This window comes from Salmo trutta, chromosome 13 (assembly GCF_901001165.1).
Source record: "Salmo trutta chromosome 13, fSalTru1.1, whole genome shotgun sequence".
In the NCBI taxonomy this organism is placed as follows: Eukaryota; Metazoa; Chordata; class Actinopteri; order Salmoniformes; family Salmonidae; genus Salmo; species Salmo trutta.
The window spans coordinates 17610498-17630993 of NC_042969.1; the positions used below are offsets into that span (position 1 = coordinate 17610498).

General features: G+C 43.1%; 1 protein-coding gene across 17 annotated transcripts in view; it reads left to right on the top strand.

Annotated features, from left to right (window-relative positions):
- LOC115205349 (protocadherin gamma-C5) overlaps positions 1–20496 on the top strand; it is a 203381-nt gene that overhangs the window by 135031 nt on the left and 47854 nt on the right. Inside the window, exons 1-2 of one of the 17 annotated variants that reach the window (XM_029771248.1) lie at positions 6432–7868; positions 8265–9460. The exons of 10 other annotated variants lie outside the window; for them this stretch is intronic. In XM_029771248.1, the coding sequence (XP_029627108.1) occupies positions 7061–7868; positions 8265–9460 (2004 nt within the window). In that variant the 5' untranslated portion in view covers positions 6432–7060. Of the gene's footprint in view, positions 1–3792; positions 6344–6393; positions 9461–9539; positions 12750–13101; positions 16475–16513; positions 19694–20496 lie in introns of those variants that run through there. 6 more of the 17 variants (XM_029771236.1, XM_029771238.1, XM_029771242.1 and 3 more) reach the window with 6 other exon arrangements.

Consider the following 20496-nt stretch of genomic DNA (forward strand, 5'->3'; position numbering starts at 1 on the left):
ATTTTCTCTAATAGTAATTTGATTAAATAATCTTACAGTCTCTTAAGAAAGTTTTCATACCCCTTGACTTATTCCACATTTTGTTGTGTTACAGCCTGAATCCTAAATGGATTACATTTGTATTTCTCTCTCACCATTTACACACAATACCCCCTAATGACAAAGTGAAAACATGTTTTTATACGTTTTTGCAAATGTATTGATAATGAAATACAGAAATGGCTAATGTACATAGGCATTCGTTCTCCTGAGTCAATACATTTTAGAATCAGTTTTGGCAGTGGTTACAGCTGTACGTTTCTGGGTAAGTCTCTAAGAGCATTGCACACCTGGATTGTATAATATTTGTACATTAATCTTTAAAAATTATTAAAGTGATGTGAAGTTGGTTGTTGATCATTGCTAGACAGCCATTTTCAAGTCTTGCCAAAGCTTTTCAAGCTGATTTAAGTCAAAATTGTAACTATGCCTCACAGGAATTTTCAATGTCGTCTTGGTAAGCAACTTCAGTGTATATTTGGCCTTGTATTTTAAGGTTATTGTCCTGCTGAAAGGTGAATTTATCTCCCAGTGTATTTTGGAAAGCAAACTGAACCAGGTTTTACTCTAGGATTATGGCTGTGCTTTGCTCTATTCCTTTTCTTTTTATCCTAAAAAACGTATAGTCCTTGCTGATGACAAGCATACCCATAACATGATGCAGCCACCACCATGTTTGAAAATATGAAGTGTGGTACTCAGTAATGTGTTGTGAAAGGATTTGCCCCAAACATAACGCTTTGTATTCAGTACATAAAGTTCATTTCTTTGCCACATTTTTTTCAATTTTACTTGTTGCAAACAGGATGCATGTTTTCGAATATTTGTATTCTGTACAGGCTTCCTTCTTTTCACTCTGTCAAATAGGTTAGTATTGTGGAGTAACTACTATGTTGATGATCCATCTCGGTGTTCTCCTATCACAGCCGTTAAACTCTGTAACTGTTTTAATGTCGCCATTGGCCTCATTGTGAAATCCCTGAGCAGTTTCCCTCCTCTCCGGCAACTGAGTTAGGAAGAACGCCTGTATCATTGTAGTGACTGGGTGTATTGATACACCATTCAAAGTGTAATTAATAACATCACCATGCTCTAAGAGGTATTCAATTTCATCCTGAATTAATTTAGGCTTTCCATAACAAAGGGTTTGAATACATATTGACTCAAGACATTTCAGCTTTTGATTTTTTTATTAATTTATAAAAATGTCTAAAAACATCATTTCACTTTGACATTATGGGGTATTGTGTGTGTGTAGGCCAGTAAAACAATATCAATTTAATCAATTTTTTATTCAGGCTGTAACATAACAACATTTGGAAAAAGTCAGGGGGTGTGAATACTTTCTGGAGGACTATATATAAATACCATAATGCTGGGTTTAAATTAGCGAAAGTTGCTTTCTGTCACAATCTATAGCTTTTTGCTACATGTATTTTGAATGACATTTATAGTCAACGTGCTATCTGGTATCATGTTTTACATCAGTCCTTCCCACATTGGCCTGGATGTTTTGATACAGCCTGCATGAATAAAGCGAAGCCGGTGGAGAAGGGACACCCGAGTGCTGGCATCAGCTCATCGCATCAGCTGAGATTGCACCACGTGGATTCACACTCTACTTTTAACATGGTACTCTATTTCAGTTGACCAGTTCTGCGCACGCAGGGGCGGAAATCCCGGGGGGGACGGGGGGGACACAACCCCCCCATCCTGGGAAAAATATGATTTGTCCCCCCCAATATATCACTGAAACATAACTATGTAATTTAAATAATATGAATAATACGCAATGAAAGCAATTTTGCTGATTATAGACACTTAATAGCGCGTTTTTAAGTTTCAAAAGATTGCAACCCCCCCACCCTTTGCCTCACAATGGTTTGATCCACTGCCAGTTCCTTAGCTTGCTAGGTAACAGAGAGGTCGTATCTACTGTCTGAAAGGCACTCAATGCACGTAACTGACGTGAGGTTAATCCAGTCAATCGCGCACACACACTAGCTGAATATGCAGAGCTAACGCGCAAATATTAACTATTAAGCTAGCTAGTACCTATTCCATTTATGTGGCGTCGTCAAAGATGGAATCAGCATGCAGATGATGTAAGTTAGTGCTTCAAAGTCCCTGTGATAAGGTTAGCGATAAACTGATATCCAAACTGAACAGAACTACACTCTCTTCTACCATTGTCTTAAATATATTTAATGGTCTCGTTGCAAAAGCTAAATTGTCGCAAGTGAACTTTTATTTATTTATTTTATTTCACCTTTATTTAACCTGGGTAGCAAAGATTATAGCAAACACCACTGAAACTGAATTGGTGCTCGCTAGCTTTGTAAATTCAGCTATTGTTGGAAGCCAGCCAATATGAAACAAACTATTAAAATTACAAAAGGTTGCAGCATATGTTGTGTAAATGGTGAACTCATACAGCTGTCAACTCTTGTCATTTTAATCCGTTTCACATTTGCTAGCTACCTTTTAGATCGAAGCCCAAATAGAATGATTGAAGATGATAGAAGCCCATCTCCTACTGTAAATAACCTACACACTGTGTGTGTGTGTAGCCAGCCAGCCAGGTAGAAAAATGGCAGAAAAATAAAAGACGGTCATCAGAGTATTTTTCAGTACACCAAAACCCAAAGTAAGAACCCTAGTAGCCTAATATCTCAAAGACTAGTTGATAAAATGTTCATAAGAAAGAAATGAAATTCTAATGGAAATGTTTCACAAGGATGCCATTAGGCAGAGCAGGCAACATGTGGCACACAGACAGCAGAGCTGGTGACAGATGAGCAGGGACAGACTGGCAGAGACAGGGAGTCTCAGGTAAGTTTGTTGAGTCTTTGTTTGGCAACGTTATGAAAGGTTCTCAATTTTTTTGACTTGTAAAATAGGAACATAATTGGAAAATGCCATGGATACCCCCACTCTCAACTTAAACTGGTGACTGAACTAAGATTTGTTAAAGGCAATGGTATTGCTGTTGTGATTAGTTGTGTAGTTTTGGGTACCGGTAGTTAGGAGTACGGCAAACACCTTATTTCTTTGGTTCCTCAATATACATTTACCATATTACAATGTAGGCTATGTGTTACAGCACTACTTTTGGTGTCCCCCTCAGGAATTGCTCTTGAGAAAATGTCATGTAATTGTCCCCTCCAAAGTTGATATCAGATTTTCGCCCCTGTGCGCACGCATCCTCGATGCTGGATGACGCGCGCAATCTGTGCTCTGGTGTCTTTTGCCACTGCCGCTGTAACGATCTGTTATTCGCTGTGCTTGCTGTTTACTGTTCTCCCACCACCACCCCAGCCTCCACCTGTTTGGCTCTGTTTGTGTTCAGTGGGGATATTGGTATAGCATACCATGCTCACTGCCTGTCGTTTTCTCATGTTCATTTGACGCGTTGCTCTGGCTGTGAGCTACCCTGAAGGAGCAGAGCCGATCGCCAAGACCTAATATATTTGTTATCTTTTCTAATGAAAAAAGACGTGGTGTTTCCTTTATGAACTGTGTTGGGTAAAGCACGATAGGTCTGTTCTTGAAGACGCAAACCTTCCCAAATATATTGGAATGTGTTTATATTTTAAGTATATCTGTTGTTCAGTAGATTGAACTCTGAGGGACGCTGTTGGTCAGTGTGTTGCAGTTATAGAGCAGATTTGCAACAGTACCTCCCCCATCATCTCGGTATATTAGAGAGAGAAAGAGCCGCACGCAGAGAACACAGTTTGGGTTACAGAGAACACGAAGCACCGAGACACCGAACTGGGATTCTTTTGTTCTGGAGATACGGATTATTTGCAGAAAAGTGTTATTTTCTGGATTTACATCTAACGGAATATTTCAATTTTTTTACGGATTTTATGGTATTTGTCGTTCCATGGTGCCGCGGAAAATGTCTGACAGAACAATGACACGGCAAGTACTGTTGTTTATCTCGGTCCTCTCTCTCAGTTCAGTACACGGGCAGGTCAGTTACTCCATTCCCGAAGAAATGGCGAAAGGCTCTTTAGTCGGTAACATAGCGCAGGATTTGGGTTTAGATATCAAAAGACTGAAATCTGGCAATGCTCGCATACACGTTGGGAGCAGTGCGGAATACATCGAGCTGAATAAAGAAAGGGGAGTTCTCCTTGTCAAAGAGAGAATAGACCGTGAAGCTCTCTGCGGACAGACGACGCCTTGCGCATTGCATTTTCAGATAATTATGGAGAACCCAATAGAATTTTATCGGGTTACTGTTGAGATAACCGATATCAATGATAATGCCCCAGTTTTTCAAATGTACGATATGAAATTTGAGATAAGCGAGTCCGCTATCACGGGGGCAAAATTCGTCTTGGAGAGAGCTTTTGATTCTGATATCGGGTTAAATGGACTCCAAACCTATTCGCTTAATCCAACCGATAATTTTGTTTTAAAACTACAAGGTCAGGCCGATGGAATCAAAAAGGTAGAGATGGTTTTACAGAAGCCTTTAGATCGAGAGAAACAGGAGCAGATATCTTTAGTGTTAACTGCCCTCGATGGAGGAGACCCTCAGATGTCTGGAACAGTGCACATTCACGTCACTGTGCTAGATGTTAACGATAATGCTCCGGTTTTTACACAGGCAGTATATACGGCGAGTGTTGTAGAGAACTCACAGAAGGGCACTTTATTAACTACAGTTAGTGCCACTGATATAGATCATGGATCAAATGGTTTAGTAACATATTCTATATCAAGCAGCACAATTGGTATTTTGGACCTATTCGAAATAGACGAGAGTAATGGCGAAGTGCATTTGATTAATGAGGTCGACTATGAAACAGCAAAACATTATCAAATAGACGTGAAAGCGAAAGATCAAGGGGGTCTTACAGATTCCACTAAACTGATAGTCGACATTATCGACGTTAACGACAATAAACCATTAATTGATTTGATGTCAACTTCTAAATCAATACCAGAAAATTCCCCTTCTCAGACAGTCATAGCTGTAATGAGCGTCCACGACCCAGACTCTGATAATAACGGAGTGGTGGACTGTGTTTTAACTGAAAATATTCCCTTTACCATTAAATCTACATCTAATGGCTTCTATAGTCTAGTAACAGACAGTGACTTGGACCGAGAGAGAGCCTCAGTGTATAACATCAGTGTGACGTGCTCTGATGAGGGAGTGCCCTCTCTCTCCAGCAGCGTCACTCTCACCTTACAGATATCAGATGTGAATGACAACGCGCCTGTCTTTGAGAGGAGCTCATATGAGGCCTACATTATAGAAAACAACACACCGGGCCTCTCTATATTCACAGTGAAAGCCAGAGACGCTGACTGGAACCAGAATGCCCGTGTTTCTTACATACTGGACGACTCTTCGGTTAACGGAGTGCCCGTCTCCTCGTATGTGTCCGTTAGTGCTGAAAGTGGAGTCATCCATGCAGTGCGCTCTTTTGACTACGAGCAGATCAAGGATTTCCAGTTCCGCGTAAAATCGCAGGATGGAGGCTCCCCTCCACTCAGTAGCAATGTGACTGTAAAATTAATGATTCAGGACCAGAATGACAACGCGCCGCAGGTTCTGTACCCAGTCCAGACTAGCAGCTCTCTGGTGGCTGAAATGGTGCCTCGTTCAGCAGATGTGGGATATCTTGTCACTAAAGTGGTGGCTGTTGATGTGGACTCTGGACAGAATGCCTGGCTCTCCTATAAACTGCAGAAAGCGACAGACAGGGCGCTGTTTGAAGTGGGCTTACAGAATGGAGAAATAAGAACTATACGCCAAGTCACTGATAAAGATGCTGTGAAACAAAGGCTCACTGTTGTAGTGGAGGACAACGGGCAGCCCTCTCGTTCAGCTACAGTCAATGTTAACGTGGCGGTGGCGGACAGCTTCCCTGAAGTGCTCTCGGAGTTCACTGACTTTACGCACGACAAGGACTACAACGACAACCTGACTTTTTACTTAGTCTTGGCTTTAGCTGTAGTCTCATTTCTGTTCATCACATGTTTAGTGGTTATTATATCAGTGAAAATATACAGATGGAGACAGTCTCGCGTCCTCTATCATTCCAATCTCCCTGTTATTCCGTATTATCCACCGCGTTACGCAGACACTTTGGGGACAGGAACTCTACAGCACGTGTACAATTACGAGGTGTGCAGGACGACTGACTCCAGAAAGAGTGACTGTAAGTTCGTCAGACCCTGTAGTCAGAACGTACTGATAATGGACCCCAGTTCTACAGGGACGATGCAGCGGATGCAGAGTGAGCAGAACATCCTGGATGAACCAGACTCTCCAATAGAGGTCTGTTATATTTTAACTATTATTTTGTCCCTAAAACAATGTTTTTCTTCTGTATGTTTTTAAGACCATCATGTGATTTTTAACTATTCGATATCGAGTCTGCATATCTGGGAATTTACCATGCTTAGAAATCCTCTTCATTCCAGTGATGTGTCCATTTCAGAACCATGGTCGTGGAAAGCGGACCTTTGCACAGAGGCTGTTTTACAATGTGTAGCCAGTAGTTTCCTGTAAGGAGTTTCAGTCAACGTGTCTTTCGTTAGTACTTGTTGTCCACATCTCATTGACATATTAGTTTATATTTGTCATTCTATGAATTAGCTTATGTGTGTTGATATAACGTTATAGTACTCTGCTTCGTCCGTTGGAGATTCGAACATTCCCAAATATGTTAGATTTATTTTAAAGTGTATCTGTTGTTCAGTAGATTGAACTCAGAGGGACGCTGTTGGTCAGTGTGTTGCAGTTTTAGAGCAGATTTACAGCACTTCCTCCCCCATCATCTCGGTATATTAGAGAGAGAAAGAGCCGCACGCAGAGCGCACAGTCTGGGTTACAGAGAACACTTAGAACGGAAACATCGAGATGCGTTTCTTTTTTTCGAGAATTATGGATTGTTGAATCATTTTCCTTTGATGTTTTGAACTGTAAACGAATGGAATATTACTGACTTCATTACGGATTATAAGGCGTTTATTGTTTCTTCTTGAAAGGAAAATGTCTGACAGAACAATGACACGGCAAGTACTGTTGTTTATCTCGGTCCTCTCTCTCAGTTCAGTACACGGGCAGGTCAGTTACTCCATTCCCGAGGAAATGGCGAAAGGCTCTTTAGTTGGTAACATAGCGCAGGATTTGGGTTTAGATATCAAAAGACTGAAATCAGGCAAAGCTCGTATTTATACCGGAGACAGCGCAGAGTACATCGAGCTGAATAAAGAAAGGGGAGTTCTCCTCATCAAAGACAGAATAGACCGTGAAGCTCTCTGCGGACAGACGACGCCTTGCGCTGTTCATCTACAGATTACTCTAGAAGACCCGATTGAATTCTACAGTGTTACAGTCGAAATCCATGATATAAATGATAATGCACCAAGCTTTAAGAAGAATGAGATGAAATTTAGAATTAGTGAATCGGCAATGGTCGGAGCAAAATTTGTGTTGGAAAGGGCGATGGATCTTGATGTTGGTGTAAATGGCCTACAAAGTTATTTGTTGAAACCAACCGATAATTTTCTTCTGAAGTTGCAAAATCAACCAGACGGAAGCAAAAAGGTGGAGATGGTGCTACAGAAACCTCTAGATAGAGAAAAACAAGAGCATCTTTTTTTAACTCTGACAGCTATCGATGGCGGCGACCCGCCACTGTCCGGGACAATGCAGATAGAAATAACCGTGCTAGACGCCAACGACAATGCGCCTGTTTTTACGCAAGAAATGTACAAGGCAACCATTACCGAGAATGCTGCAAAAGGCACCGTTTTGAGTACCGTTAGCGCCAGTGATGCCGATGACGGTTCTAATGGTAGAGTATCATATTCAATTACCAATACTCTAGATGATGTTCCAGAAATATTTGAAATAAACGAAGACAGTGGTATTGTGGTTTTATCAGGACACATAGACTATGAAAAAGCTCGACATTATGAAATACATGTACAAGCTAGTGATGACGGCGGTCTAACTGATTCTTGTAAAATAAATGTTGAAGTAGTTGATACAAACGACAATAAACCATCGATAAACATTATGTCGAAAACAAATGCAATATCTGAAAATGCTGAACCTGGAACAGTGGTAACCATAATTAATGTACAAGACCCAGATTCTGGGGATAATGGCAGAGTGCAGTGCTCCATAAATGAAAACATTCCTTTTGCGATGAAATTAACATCGAATAATTTCTTTACTATTGTAACAGACAGTGACTTGGACCGAGAGAGAGCCTCAGTGTATAACATCAGTGTGACGTGCTCTGATGAGGGAGTGCCCTCTCTCTCCAGCAGCGTCACTCTCACCTTACAGATATCAGATGTGAATGACAACGCGCCTGTCTTTGAGAGGAGCTCATATGAGGCCTACATTATAGAAAACAACACACCGGGCATCTCTATATTCACAGTGAAAGCCAGAGACGCTGACTGGAACCAGAATGCCCGTGTTTCTTACATACTGGACGACTCCTCGGTTAACGGAGTGCCCGTCTCCTCGTATGTGTCCGTTAGTGCTGATAGTGGAGTCATCCATGCAGTGCGCTCTTTTGACTACGAGCAGATCAAGGATTTCCAGTTCCGCGTAAAAGCGCAGGATGGAGGCTCCCCTCCTCTCAGTAGCAATGTGACTGTGAAATTAATGATCCAGGACCAAAACGACAACGCGCCTCAGGTTCTGTACCCAGTCCAGACTAGCAGCTCTCTGGTGGCTGAAATGGTGCCTCGTTCAGCAGATGTGGGATATCTTGTCACTAAAGTGGTGGCTGTTGATGTGGACTCTGGACAGAATGCCTGGCTCTCCTATAAACTGCAGAAAGCGACAGACAGGGCGCTGTTTGAAGTGGGCTTACAGAATGGAGAAATAAGAACTATACGCCAAGTCACTGATAAAGATGCTGTGAAACAAAGGCTCACTGTTGTAGTGGAGGACAACGGGCAGCCCTCTCGTTCAGCTACAGTCAATGTTAACGTGGCGGTGGCGGACAGCTTCCCTGAAGTGCTCTCGGAGTTCACTGACTTTACGCACGACAAGGACTACAACGACAACCTGACTTTTTACTTAGTCTTGGCTTTAGCTGTAGTCTCATTTCTGTTCATCACATGTTTAGTGGTTATTATATCAGTGAAAATATACAGATGGAGACAGTCTCGCGTCCTCTATCATTCCAATCTCCCTGTTATTCCGTATTATCCACCGCGTTACGCAGACACTTTGGGGACAGGAACTCTACAGCACGTGTACAATTACGAGGTGTGCAGGACGACTGACTCCAGAAAGAGTGACTGTAAGTTCGTCCGACCCAGTAGTCAGAACGTACTGATAATGGACCCCAGTTCTACAGGGACGTTGCAGCGGATGCAGCGCGAGCAGAACATCCTGGATGAACCAGACTCTCCACTAGAGGTCTGTTATATTTGAGTCATTATCCTTCCCTTTAAACTAAGGTTGAACTGTGACATGTACATTTGTAACTTTTTCTTGCGATTTTAGCTGTTTCTAAATCTTGTCTTTATAGGTGCGAAGGTTCCGTGGTCAGAAATGCTCTGAATTCCACTGATATGTGGCCATTTCAGCACCACGGTCGTGAACAGCGCTGTTCTCCAAAGCGGCTGTATTGCAAACCCCCTATAACATAGTAAATAGTGAATTATACAGGGATATTGCCTAACCTTTGTAAAGATGAGCAAACGTTTTCTGTACTAGAAATTGGATTCATAAGTATATACACGTTTTCTGTATCCTACATAATGCACAGTAATACCTAAGTGCTTGTTATAGTTGCATAGTTTAGCGTAACGTGTATTTTGTTTGATATTTCTTGTCCACATACTACTGGCATCATGGTTTACATGTATCCTACATACATTGGCTGAAATGTGTTAATATAGCCTTCATTACTGGGTTGGGTTAAGTTTGATAGTGCTATGCTTTATTCCATGGAGACTCACACCTTCCCAAATATATTGGAAGATGTTTCCTTTTTAAGTATATCTGTTGTTCAGTAGATTGAACTCTGAGGGACGCTGTTGGTCAGTGTGTTGCAGTTTTAGAGCAGATTTGCAGCAGTACCTCCCCCATCATCTCGGTATATTAGAGAGAGAAAGAGCCGCACGCAGAGAACACAGTCTGGGTTACAGAGAACACTAAGCACCGAGACACCGAACTGAGATTCTTTTGTTCCCGAGTGGTGGAGTTTAGGGACATCTTTTAAAAAAAATGTATTCACTGAACAGTGAAAACTAATGGAATATCACGGCGTTCTTTACGGATTGTAACGTGTTTGTTGTTTGATGTGGCAGAGAAAATGTCTGACAGAACAATGACACGGCAAGTACTGTTGTTTATCTCGGTCCTCTCTCTCAGTTCAGTACACGGGCAGGTCAGTTACTCCATTCCCGAGGAAATGGCGAAAGGCTCTTTAGTCGGTAACATAGCGCAGGATTTGGGTTTAGATATCAAAAGACTGAAATCAGGTAAAGCTCGTATTTTTACCGGAGACAGCGCAGAGTACATCGAGCTGAATAAAGAAAGGGGAGTTCTCCTCATCAAAGACAGAATAGACCGTGAAGCTCTCTGCGGACAGACGACGCCTTGCGCTTTACATTTTCAGATTATTCTAGAAAATCCCATGGAATTCTTTCGGGTAAATGTTGAGATTACAGATGTTAACGATAACGCTCCTAGTTTTAAGAAGACCGAGAAACGTTTTGAAATCAGTGAGTCTGCAGTGATTGGCGCTACATTTATGCTGGAGATAGCAATAGATCCAGACGTTGATCTTAACGGTCTCCAGAGCTACACTCTTAAACCCATTGATCATTTTCAGTTAAAACTAAAAAACCAACCCGATGGAAGTAAAAAGGTAGAGATGGTGTTGCAGAAGCCTTTAGATCGGGAGAAACAGGAGCGGCTCTCTTTAGTATTAACAGCAGTAGATGGAGGCGAACCGCAGCTATCTGGAACAGTGCAGATACATGTTACAGTGTTAGATATCAACGATAATGCACCTGTTTTTACGCAGGAGATTTACAGAGCAACGGTTGTTGAGAATTCACCTAAAGGAGCCTTATTGGCCACAGTTAGCGCCTCTGATGCGGATTATGGGTCTAATAGCCTGGTTAGCTACTCTTTGTCCAGCAGCACTGATCTCTTTGAGTTAGACAGCGACAGTGGTGAATTTAGACTAATCGGTCATATAGATTATGAAAAGGCAAAATATTATCAAATGTTTATCGAAGCAATGGACGAAGGAGGGCTTTCTGATTCCAGCAAAATAATCATAGATGTTATTGACGTCAATGACAACAGCCCCATTATTATTATAATGTCAAAGTCTAGTTCAATAGCGGAAGACTCTGTCTCTAATACAGTTATAGCCATGATCAGCGTTAACGACCCAGATTCTGACAGTAACGGACAGGTACACTGTGGGATAAATGAAAACATTCCATTCACAATTAAATCTACATCTAATGGCTTCTATAGTCTAGTAACAGACAGTGACTTGGACCGAGAGAGAGCCTCTGAGTATAACATCAGTGTGACGTGCTCTGATGAGGGAGTGCCCTCTCTCTCCAGCAGCGTCACTCTCACCTTACAGATATCAGATGTGAATGACAACGCGCCTGTCTTTGAGAGGAGCTCATATGAGGCCTACATTATAGAAAACAACACACCGGGCCTCTCTATATTCACAGTGAAAGCCAGAGACGCTGACTGGAACCAGAATGCCCGTGTTTCTTACATACTGGACGACTCCTCGGTTAACGGAGTGCCCGTCTCCTCGTATGTGTCCGTTAGTGCTGAAAGTGGAGTCATCCATGCAGTGCGCTCTTTTGACTACGAGCAGATCAAGGATTTCCAGTTCTGGGTAAAAGCGCAGGATGGAGGTTCCCCTCCTCTCAGTAGCAATGTGACTGTGAAAATAATGATCCAGGACCAGAACGACAACGCGCCTCAGGTTCTGTACCCAGTCCAGACTAGCAGCTCTCTGGTGGCTGAAATGGTGCCTCGTTCAGCAGATGTGGGATATCTTGTCACTAAAGTGGTGGCTGTTGATGTGGACTCTGGACAGAATGCCTGGCTCTCCTATAAACTGCAGAAAGCGACAGACAGGGCGCTGTTTGAAGTGGGCTTACAGAATGGAGAAATAAGAACTATACGCCAAGTCACTGATAAAGATACTGTGAAACAAAGGCTCACTGTTGTAGTGGAGGACAACGGGCAGCCCTCTCGTTCAGCTACAGTCAATGTTAACGTGGCGGTGGCGGACAGCTTCCCTGAAGTGCTCTCGGAGTTCACTGACTTTACGCACGACAAGGACTACAATGACAACCTGACTTTTTACTTAGTCTTGGCTTTGGCTGTAGTCTCATTTCTGTTCATCACATGTTTAGTGGTTATTATATCAGTGAAAATATACAGATGGAGACAGTCTCGCGTCCTCTATCATTCCAATCTCCCTGTTATTCCGTATTATCCACCGCGTTATGCAGACACTTTGGGGACAGGAACTCTGCAGCATGTGTACAATTACGAGGTGTGCAGGACGACTGACTCCAAAAAGAGTGACTGTAAGTTCGTCAGACCCTGTAGTCAGAACGTACTGATAATGGACCCCAGTTCTACAGGGACGATGCAGCGGATGCAGAGTGAGCAGAACATCCTGGATGAACCAGACTCCCCACTAGAGGTCTGTTATATTTGAATCATTATATTTTCCCTAAAAATATGCGTCGTGTGATTTAAACTGTTTGAAATCCAATATGTACCTGCAAGATTTAATGGTCAGACATGCTCTTCATTCCACTGATATGTGACCATTGCAGCACCATGGTCACGGACAGCGGAAAGAGGCTGTATTTCAATGGGTAGCTTGTAGTTTCCTATATTAGCATAGTTTCAATTCATCCACATCTTACTGTCATGTTGGTTTACATGGGTCATTAATACGTAGGCCTATATGTCTACAATGACAACCTGACTTTTTACTTAGTCTTGGCTTTGGCCGTAGTCTCATTTCTCTTTATCGTATCCATCATAGCCATACTGTCAGTGAAATGCTACAGATGGAGACGCGAGCAAATGTTTTACAAATCCAATGGGAATCTCCCAGTTATTCCCTATTACCCGCCCCTTTACGCAGACGTAGGAAGCCCAGGGACTCTGAGACAGGTGTATAACTACGATATGTGTGGAACGACTGACTCCAGAAAGAGTGATATGAAATACGTCAGACCTTACAGTCAGAGCATCATTAGTCTGGACGGAGCACAGACCCTCCCCCACGCGCAGAGGGACACGCTGATCAATGACGATTCAGACAGTCAGGTGAGCATGAATAATCGTGTCTCATAACCTCAGAATAATTATGACCTCGCCGTTTTTGGTGTCATGACCTTATACTGATACTACCTTATTCTTATTTTAACATGAACTATCATTACTTTGCCAGTGTTGCCTAGGTTTTCTTTTGTCCAACACTGAAAGGTGTTTCCTGTGGCCTTTACTTGTGACTGATTTGGGATTTCGCACCATGCGTAATGGCCCAATTGTAACCATCAGTTGATGTGTTGTGCTTCACAGCTCATTTATAAAGGAAAATGGTCATTGTCATCATACCTTGCGTATAGTGTGTTTTACTGCAAGATACTGGGGTTTGGATATGCTTAGGTTTTACGCATGGTTGGAGAGCACAAGTGTTTTCAGTATTCTGTGTGTAGTTTACACGTATGAACTCAGAGGGCCGCTGTTGGTCAGTGTGTTGCAGTTTTAGAGCAGATTTGCAGCAGTACCTCCCCCATCATCTCGGTATATTAGAGAGAGAAAGAGCCGCACGCAGAGCGCACAGTCTGGGTTACAGAGAACACTAAGCACCGAGACACCGAGCTGAGATTCTTTTGTTCTGGAAATACGGATTATTGGTAGAACATTTTGTTATTTTCTCGGTTTATATCTGAAGGAAATATACTATTCTCATAACGGATTTTATGGTGTTTGTTGTTTCATGTTGAAGGGAAAATGTCTGACAGAACAATGACACGGCAAGTACTGTTGTTTATCTCGGTCCTCTCTCTCAGTTCAGTACACGGGCAGGTCAGTTACTCCATTCCCGAGGAAATGGCGAAAGGCTCTTTAGTCGGTAACATAGCGCAGGATTTAGGTTTAGATATCAAAAGACTGAAATCAGGTAAAGCTCGTATTTATACCGGAGACAGCGCAGAGTACATCGAGCTGAATAAAGAAAGGGGAGTTCTCCTCATCAAAGAGAGAATAGACCGTGAAGCTCTCTGCGGACAGACGACGCCTTGTGCACTGCATTTCCAAATTACTTTAGAAAACCCGATGGAATTATACCCGGTAACTGTAGAGATTACAGATATAAACGACAACGCTCCCACTTTTCAAAAGACTGAGCGACGATTGGAAATCAGCGAGTCTGCTGTGACTGGATCAAAATTTATGTTAGAGAAAGCAGTGGATCCAGACATTGATTTAAATGGCCTCCAAAGCTACTCACTGAAACACGCTGATCATTTTGTTCTGAAATTGCATAGTCAGGCAGACGGAAGTAAAAAGGTAGAGATGGTTTTACAGAAACCTCTAGACCGAGAGAAACAGGAGCATATGTCTCTGTTGTTAACTGCTTTGGATGGAGGGGAGCCTCAGCTATCAGGGACAATGCAGATACACGTCACAGTGCTGGATGCAAACGACAATGCGCCCGTTTTTACCAAACCAGTGTATAAGGCAGCAATAAGTGAGAATTCACAAAAAGGAACGTTTGTCACGACAGTTAGTGCGTCTGATGCAGATAAAGGCACAAATGGAGAAGTGTCTTACGTGATTGCAAATAGCATGAACCGTCTTTCAACGTTATTCCACATAAATGAAGATGGTGATTTGATATTAGATGGCCAAGTTGATTATGAAAAAGCCAGAAGTTATCAGATTGATATAGAAGCCATAGATAATGGTGGTCTCTCGGACTCAAGTAAAATAATCATTGATGTTAGTGACGTAAATGACAATAGTCCTCTAATCAATTTGATTTCCAAATCCGGTATAATACCAGAGGATTCCCGTCCTAACACAGTAATAGCTATGATGAGCGTAAACGACCCTGATTCTGAGAGTAATGGTAAAGTTAACTGTGGCATAAATGAGAACATCCCTTTCACCATTAAATCTACATCTAATGGCTTCTATAGTCTAGTAACAGACAGTGACTTGGACCGAGAGAGAGCCTCTGAGTATAACATCAGTGTGACGTGCTCTGATGAGGGAGTGCCCTCTCTCTCCAGCAGCGTCACTCTCACCTTACAGATATCAGATGTGAATGACAACGCGCCTGTCTTTGAGAGGAGCTCATATGAGGCCTACATTATAGAAAACAACACACCGGGCCTCTCTATATTCACAGTGAAAGCCAGAGACGCTGACTGGAACCAGAATGCCCGTGTTTCTTACATACTGGACGACTCCTCGGTTAACGGAGTGCCCGTCTCCTCGTATGTGTCCGTTAGTGCTGATAGTGGAGTCATCCATGCAGTGCGCTCTTTTGACTACGAGCAGATCAAGGATTTCCAGTTCCGCGTAAAAGCGCAGGATGGAGGCTCCCCTCCTCTCAGTAGCAATGTGACTGTAAAATTAATGATTCAGGACCAGAATGACAACGCGCCGCAGGTTCTGTACCCAGTCCAGACTAGCAGCTCTCTGGTGGCTGAAATGGTGCCTCGTTCAGCAGATGTGGGATATCTTGTCACTAAAGTGGTGGCTGTTGATGTGGACTCTGGACAGAATGCCTGGCTCTCCTATAAACTGCAGAAAGCGACAGACAGGGCGCTGTTTGAAGTGGGCTTACAGAATGGAGAAATAAGAACTATACGCCAAGTCACTGATAAAGATGCTGTGAAACAAAGACTCACTGTTGTAGTGGAGGACAACGGGCAGCCCTCTCGTTCAGCTACAGTCAATGTTAACGTGGCGGTGGCGGACAGCTTCCCTGAAGTGCTCTCGGAGTTCACTGACTTTACGCACGACAAGGACTACAACGATAACCTGACTTTTTACTTAGTCTTGGCTTTAGCTGTAGTCTCATTTCTGTTCATCACATGTTTAGTGGTTATTATATCAGTGAAAATATACAGATGGAGACAGTCTCGCGTCCTCTATCATTCCAATCTCCCTGTTATTCCGTATTATCCACCGCGTTATGCAGACACTTTGGGGACAGGAACTCTGCAGCATGTGTACAATTACGAGGTGTGCAGGACGACTGACTCCAGAAAGAGTGACTGTAAGTTCGTCAGACCCTGTAGTCAGAACGTACTGATAATGGACCCCAGTTCTACAGGGACGATGCAGCGGATGCAGAGTGAGCAGAACATCCTGGATGATTCAGACTCCCCAATAGAGGTTTGTTATATTTGAATCATTAATTTTCTCCTAAAAAATATATTTGTATGGGTCGTGCATTTAACTGTGTAACATTGAGTCTTTAAATTTGGAAACTTTCCATGTTCAGAAATTCGACACATTTTTCCGATTTGGTCAATTCAGCACCACTGACATGGTCAGCGGCTTTTTCACAGATGACCTGTAACGGAATGAAGGGTGAATCATCGTTGTCAAGATCAGGATGACTTTTTGCATATATAAATAAATTCATAAGTCTATATCAGTATTTGTGTATTTGTATGGAATGCACACTACCATACATCAGATTTGAGAAATGTGTGTTCCGTCGTGATGTAGGCTATATTAAGGCAACGTGTGTCTTGTTTGAGATGACTCGTCAACGTCCTGTGGCATCTATGTGTACAGTTGTCCTAGATGTGTTGATAGTTATGTTGGGTATAGCATGGTAGAGCTAATGTTTTTCCTTTGGAGACTTAAACCTTCACAAGTATGTTGGAATGTGTTTCTTTTTTAAGTATCTGTTGTTCAGTATATTGAACTCTGAGGGACGCTGTTGGTCAGTGTGTTGCAGTTTTAGAGCAGATTTGCAGCAGTACCTCCCCCATCATCTCGGTATATTAGAGAGAGAAAGAGCCGCACGCAGAGCGCACAGTCTGGGTTACAGAGAACACTAAGCACCGAGACACCGAACTGAGATTCTTTTGTTCTGGAGATACGGATTATTGGTAGAACATTTTGTTATTTTCTCGGTTTATATCTGAAGGAAATATACTATTCTCATAACGGATTTTAGGGTGTTTGTTGTTTCATGTTGAAGGGAAAATGTCGAGCAGAACAATGACACGGCAAGTACTGTTGTTTATCTCGGTCCTCTCTCTCAGTTCAGTACACGGGCAGGTCAGTTACTCCATTCCCGAGGAAATGGCGAAAGGCTCTTTAGTTGGTAACATAGCGCAGGATTTGGGTTTAGATATCAAACGATTGAAATCAGGTAAAGCTCGAATACACGTTGGAAATAGCGCAGAATACATCGAGTTGGATAAAGACAGGGGAGTTCTTCTTATCAAAGAGATAATAGACCGTGAAGCGCTCTGCAGACAGACAACGCCTTGCGCACTGCATTTTCAAATTATTCTGGACAATCCAATAGAATTTTATCGCGTCACAATTGAGATTATCGATATCAATGATAATGCGCCTGTTTTCCAAAAAGATTCAATGAAATTCGAAATAAGTGAATCAGCTATGACTGGAGCTACATTTGTGCTGGAGAGAGCTTTTGATTCTGATATAGGAGCAAATGGACTCCAAAGCTACTCCCTTAATCCAACTGATAATTTCAGTCTAAAATTACATGGTCAAACTGATGGTAGCAAAAAGGTAGAGATGGTTTTACAGAAGCCTTTAGATCGAGAGAAACAGGAGCAGATATCTTTAGTGTTAACTGCCCTCGATGGAGGAGACCCTCAGATGTCTGGAACAGTGCAGATTCACGTCACTGTGCTAGATGCTAACGATAATGCTCCGGTTTTTACACAGGCAGTATATACGGCGAGTGTTGTAGAGAACTCACAGAAGGGCACTTTATTAACTACAGTTAGTGCCACTGATATAGATCATGGATCAAATGGTTTAGTCACATATTCTATATCAAGCAGCACAATTGGTATTTTGGACCTATTTGAAATAGACGAGAGTAATGGCGAAGTGCGTTTGATAGGCAAGGTCGACTATGAAAGCGATAAACATTATCAGATTGACTTAGAAGCAAAAGATAAAGGAGGTCTTTCTGGTTCCAGTAAATTTGTTGTCGACATTGTGGACGTCAACGACAACAGCCCTTTGATTGATTTGATGTCAACTTATAAATCAATACCAGAAAATTCCCCTTCTCAGACAGTCATAGCTGTAATGAGCGTCCACGACCCAGACTCTGATAATAACGGAGTGGTGGACTGTGTTTTAACTGAAAATATTCCCTTTACCATTAAATCTACATCTAATGGCTTCTATAGTTTAGTAACAGACAGTGACTTGGACCGAGAGAGAGCCCCTGAGTATAACATCAGTGTGACGTGCTCTGATGAGGGAGTGCCCTCTCTCTCCAGCAGCGTCACTCTCACCTTACAGATATCAGATGTGAATGACAACGCGCCTGTCTTTGAGAGGAGCTCATATGAGGCCTACATTATAGAAAACAACACACCGGGCCTCTCTATATTCACAGTGAAAGCCAGAGACGCTGACTGGAACCAGAATGCCCGTGTTTCTTACATACTGGACGACTCCTCGGTTAACGGAGTGCCCGTCTCCTCGTATGTGTCCGTTAGTGCTGAAAGTGGAGTCATCCATGCAGTGCGCTCTTTTGACTACGAGCAGATCAAGGATTTCCAGTTCCGCGTAAAATCGCAGGATGGTGGCTCCCCTCCACTCAGTAGCAATGTGACTGTAAAATTAATGATTCAGGACCAGAATGACAACGCGCCGCAGGTTCTGTACCCAGTCCAGACTAGCAGCTCTCTGGTGGCTGAAATGGTGCCTCGTTCAGCAGATGTGGGATATCTTGTCACTAAAGTGGTGGCTGTTGATGTGGACTCTGGACAGAATGCCTGGCTCTCCTATAAACTGCAGAAAGCGACAGACAGGGCGCTGTTTGAAGTGGGCTTACAGAATGGAGAAATAAGAACTATACGCCAAGTCACTGATAAAGATACTGTGAAACAAAGGCTCACTGTTGTAGTGGAGGACAACGGGCAGCCCTCTCGTTCAGCTACAGTCAATGTTAACGTGGCGGTGGCGGACAGCTTCCCTGAAGTGCTCTCGGAGTTCACTGACTTTACGCACGACAAGGACTACAACGACAACCTGACTTTTTACTTAGTCTTGGCTTTAGCTGTAGTCTCCTTTCTCTTTATCGTATCCATCATAGCCATACTGTCAGTGAAATGCTACAGATGGAGACGTGAGCAAATGTTTTACAAATCCAATGGGAATCTCCCAGTTATTCCCTATTACCCGCCCCTTTACGCAGACGTAGGAAGCACAGGGACTCTGAGACAGGTGTATAACTACGATGTGTGTGGAACGACTGACTCCAGAAAGAGTGATATGAAATACGTCAGACCTTACAGTCAGAGCATCATTAGTCTGGACGGAGCACAGACCCTCCCCCACGCGCAGAGGGACACGCTGATCAATGACGATTCAGACAGTCAGGTGAGCATGAATAATCGACTGTAACCTATATAATTACCTTGTAACAAGCTAGAACAAGTAATTAGGCCGTACATACTTACCAATTTGACACTGACCTTTTTTGTCTTGTCTTTAGCGGTGGTACATGCTATGTACCTGTTATCAGGCAATCACATTCCTATATACTCATTCTGGAATAATGCCTATGTAATTAATATAGGTTATACTGTTGCCAAAGACTGCCCTTTGAAACAGCAGCAAACCTGTATGAAATAATCTTATGGAATACATTCGGGGACAAAGAGAGCAGTGCTGCTGAAGGCCATAGAGAAACACAAAGAATAGTTATAATGGACTGGGCTGGACTGGACTGGGCTGGACTAGACGAGACTGGACTAGGCTGGACTGGGCTGGACCGGGCTGGGCTGGAATAGATGAGACTGGACTGGTCTGGGCTGGACTAGACGAGACTGGACTGGGCTGGACTAGACTGGACCGGGCTGGGCTGGAATAGATGAGACTGGACTGGTCTGGGCTGGACTAGACGAGACTGGACTGGGCTGGACTAGATGAGACTGGACTGGTCTGGACTAGACAAGGCTGGACTGGTCTGGGCTAGACTAGACGAGACTGGGCTGGACTGGGCTGGACTGGACTGGTCTGGGCTGGGCTGGACTAACGAGACTGGACTGGGTTGGGCTGGACTAGACGAGACTGGGCTGGACTGGGCTGGACTGGTCTGGTCTGGTCTGGGCTGGACTAACGAGGCTGGGCTGGGCTGTACTGGGCTGGACTAGATGAGACTGGACTGGGCTGGACTGGGC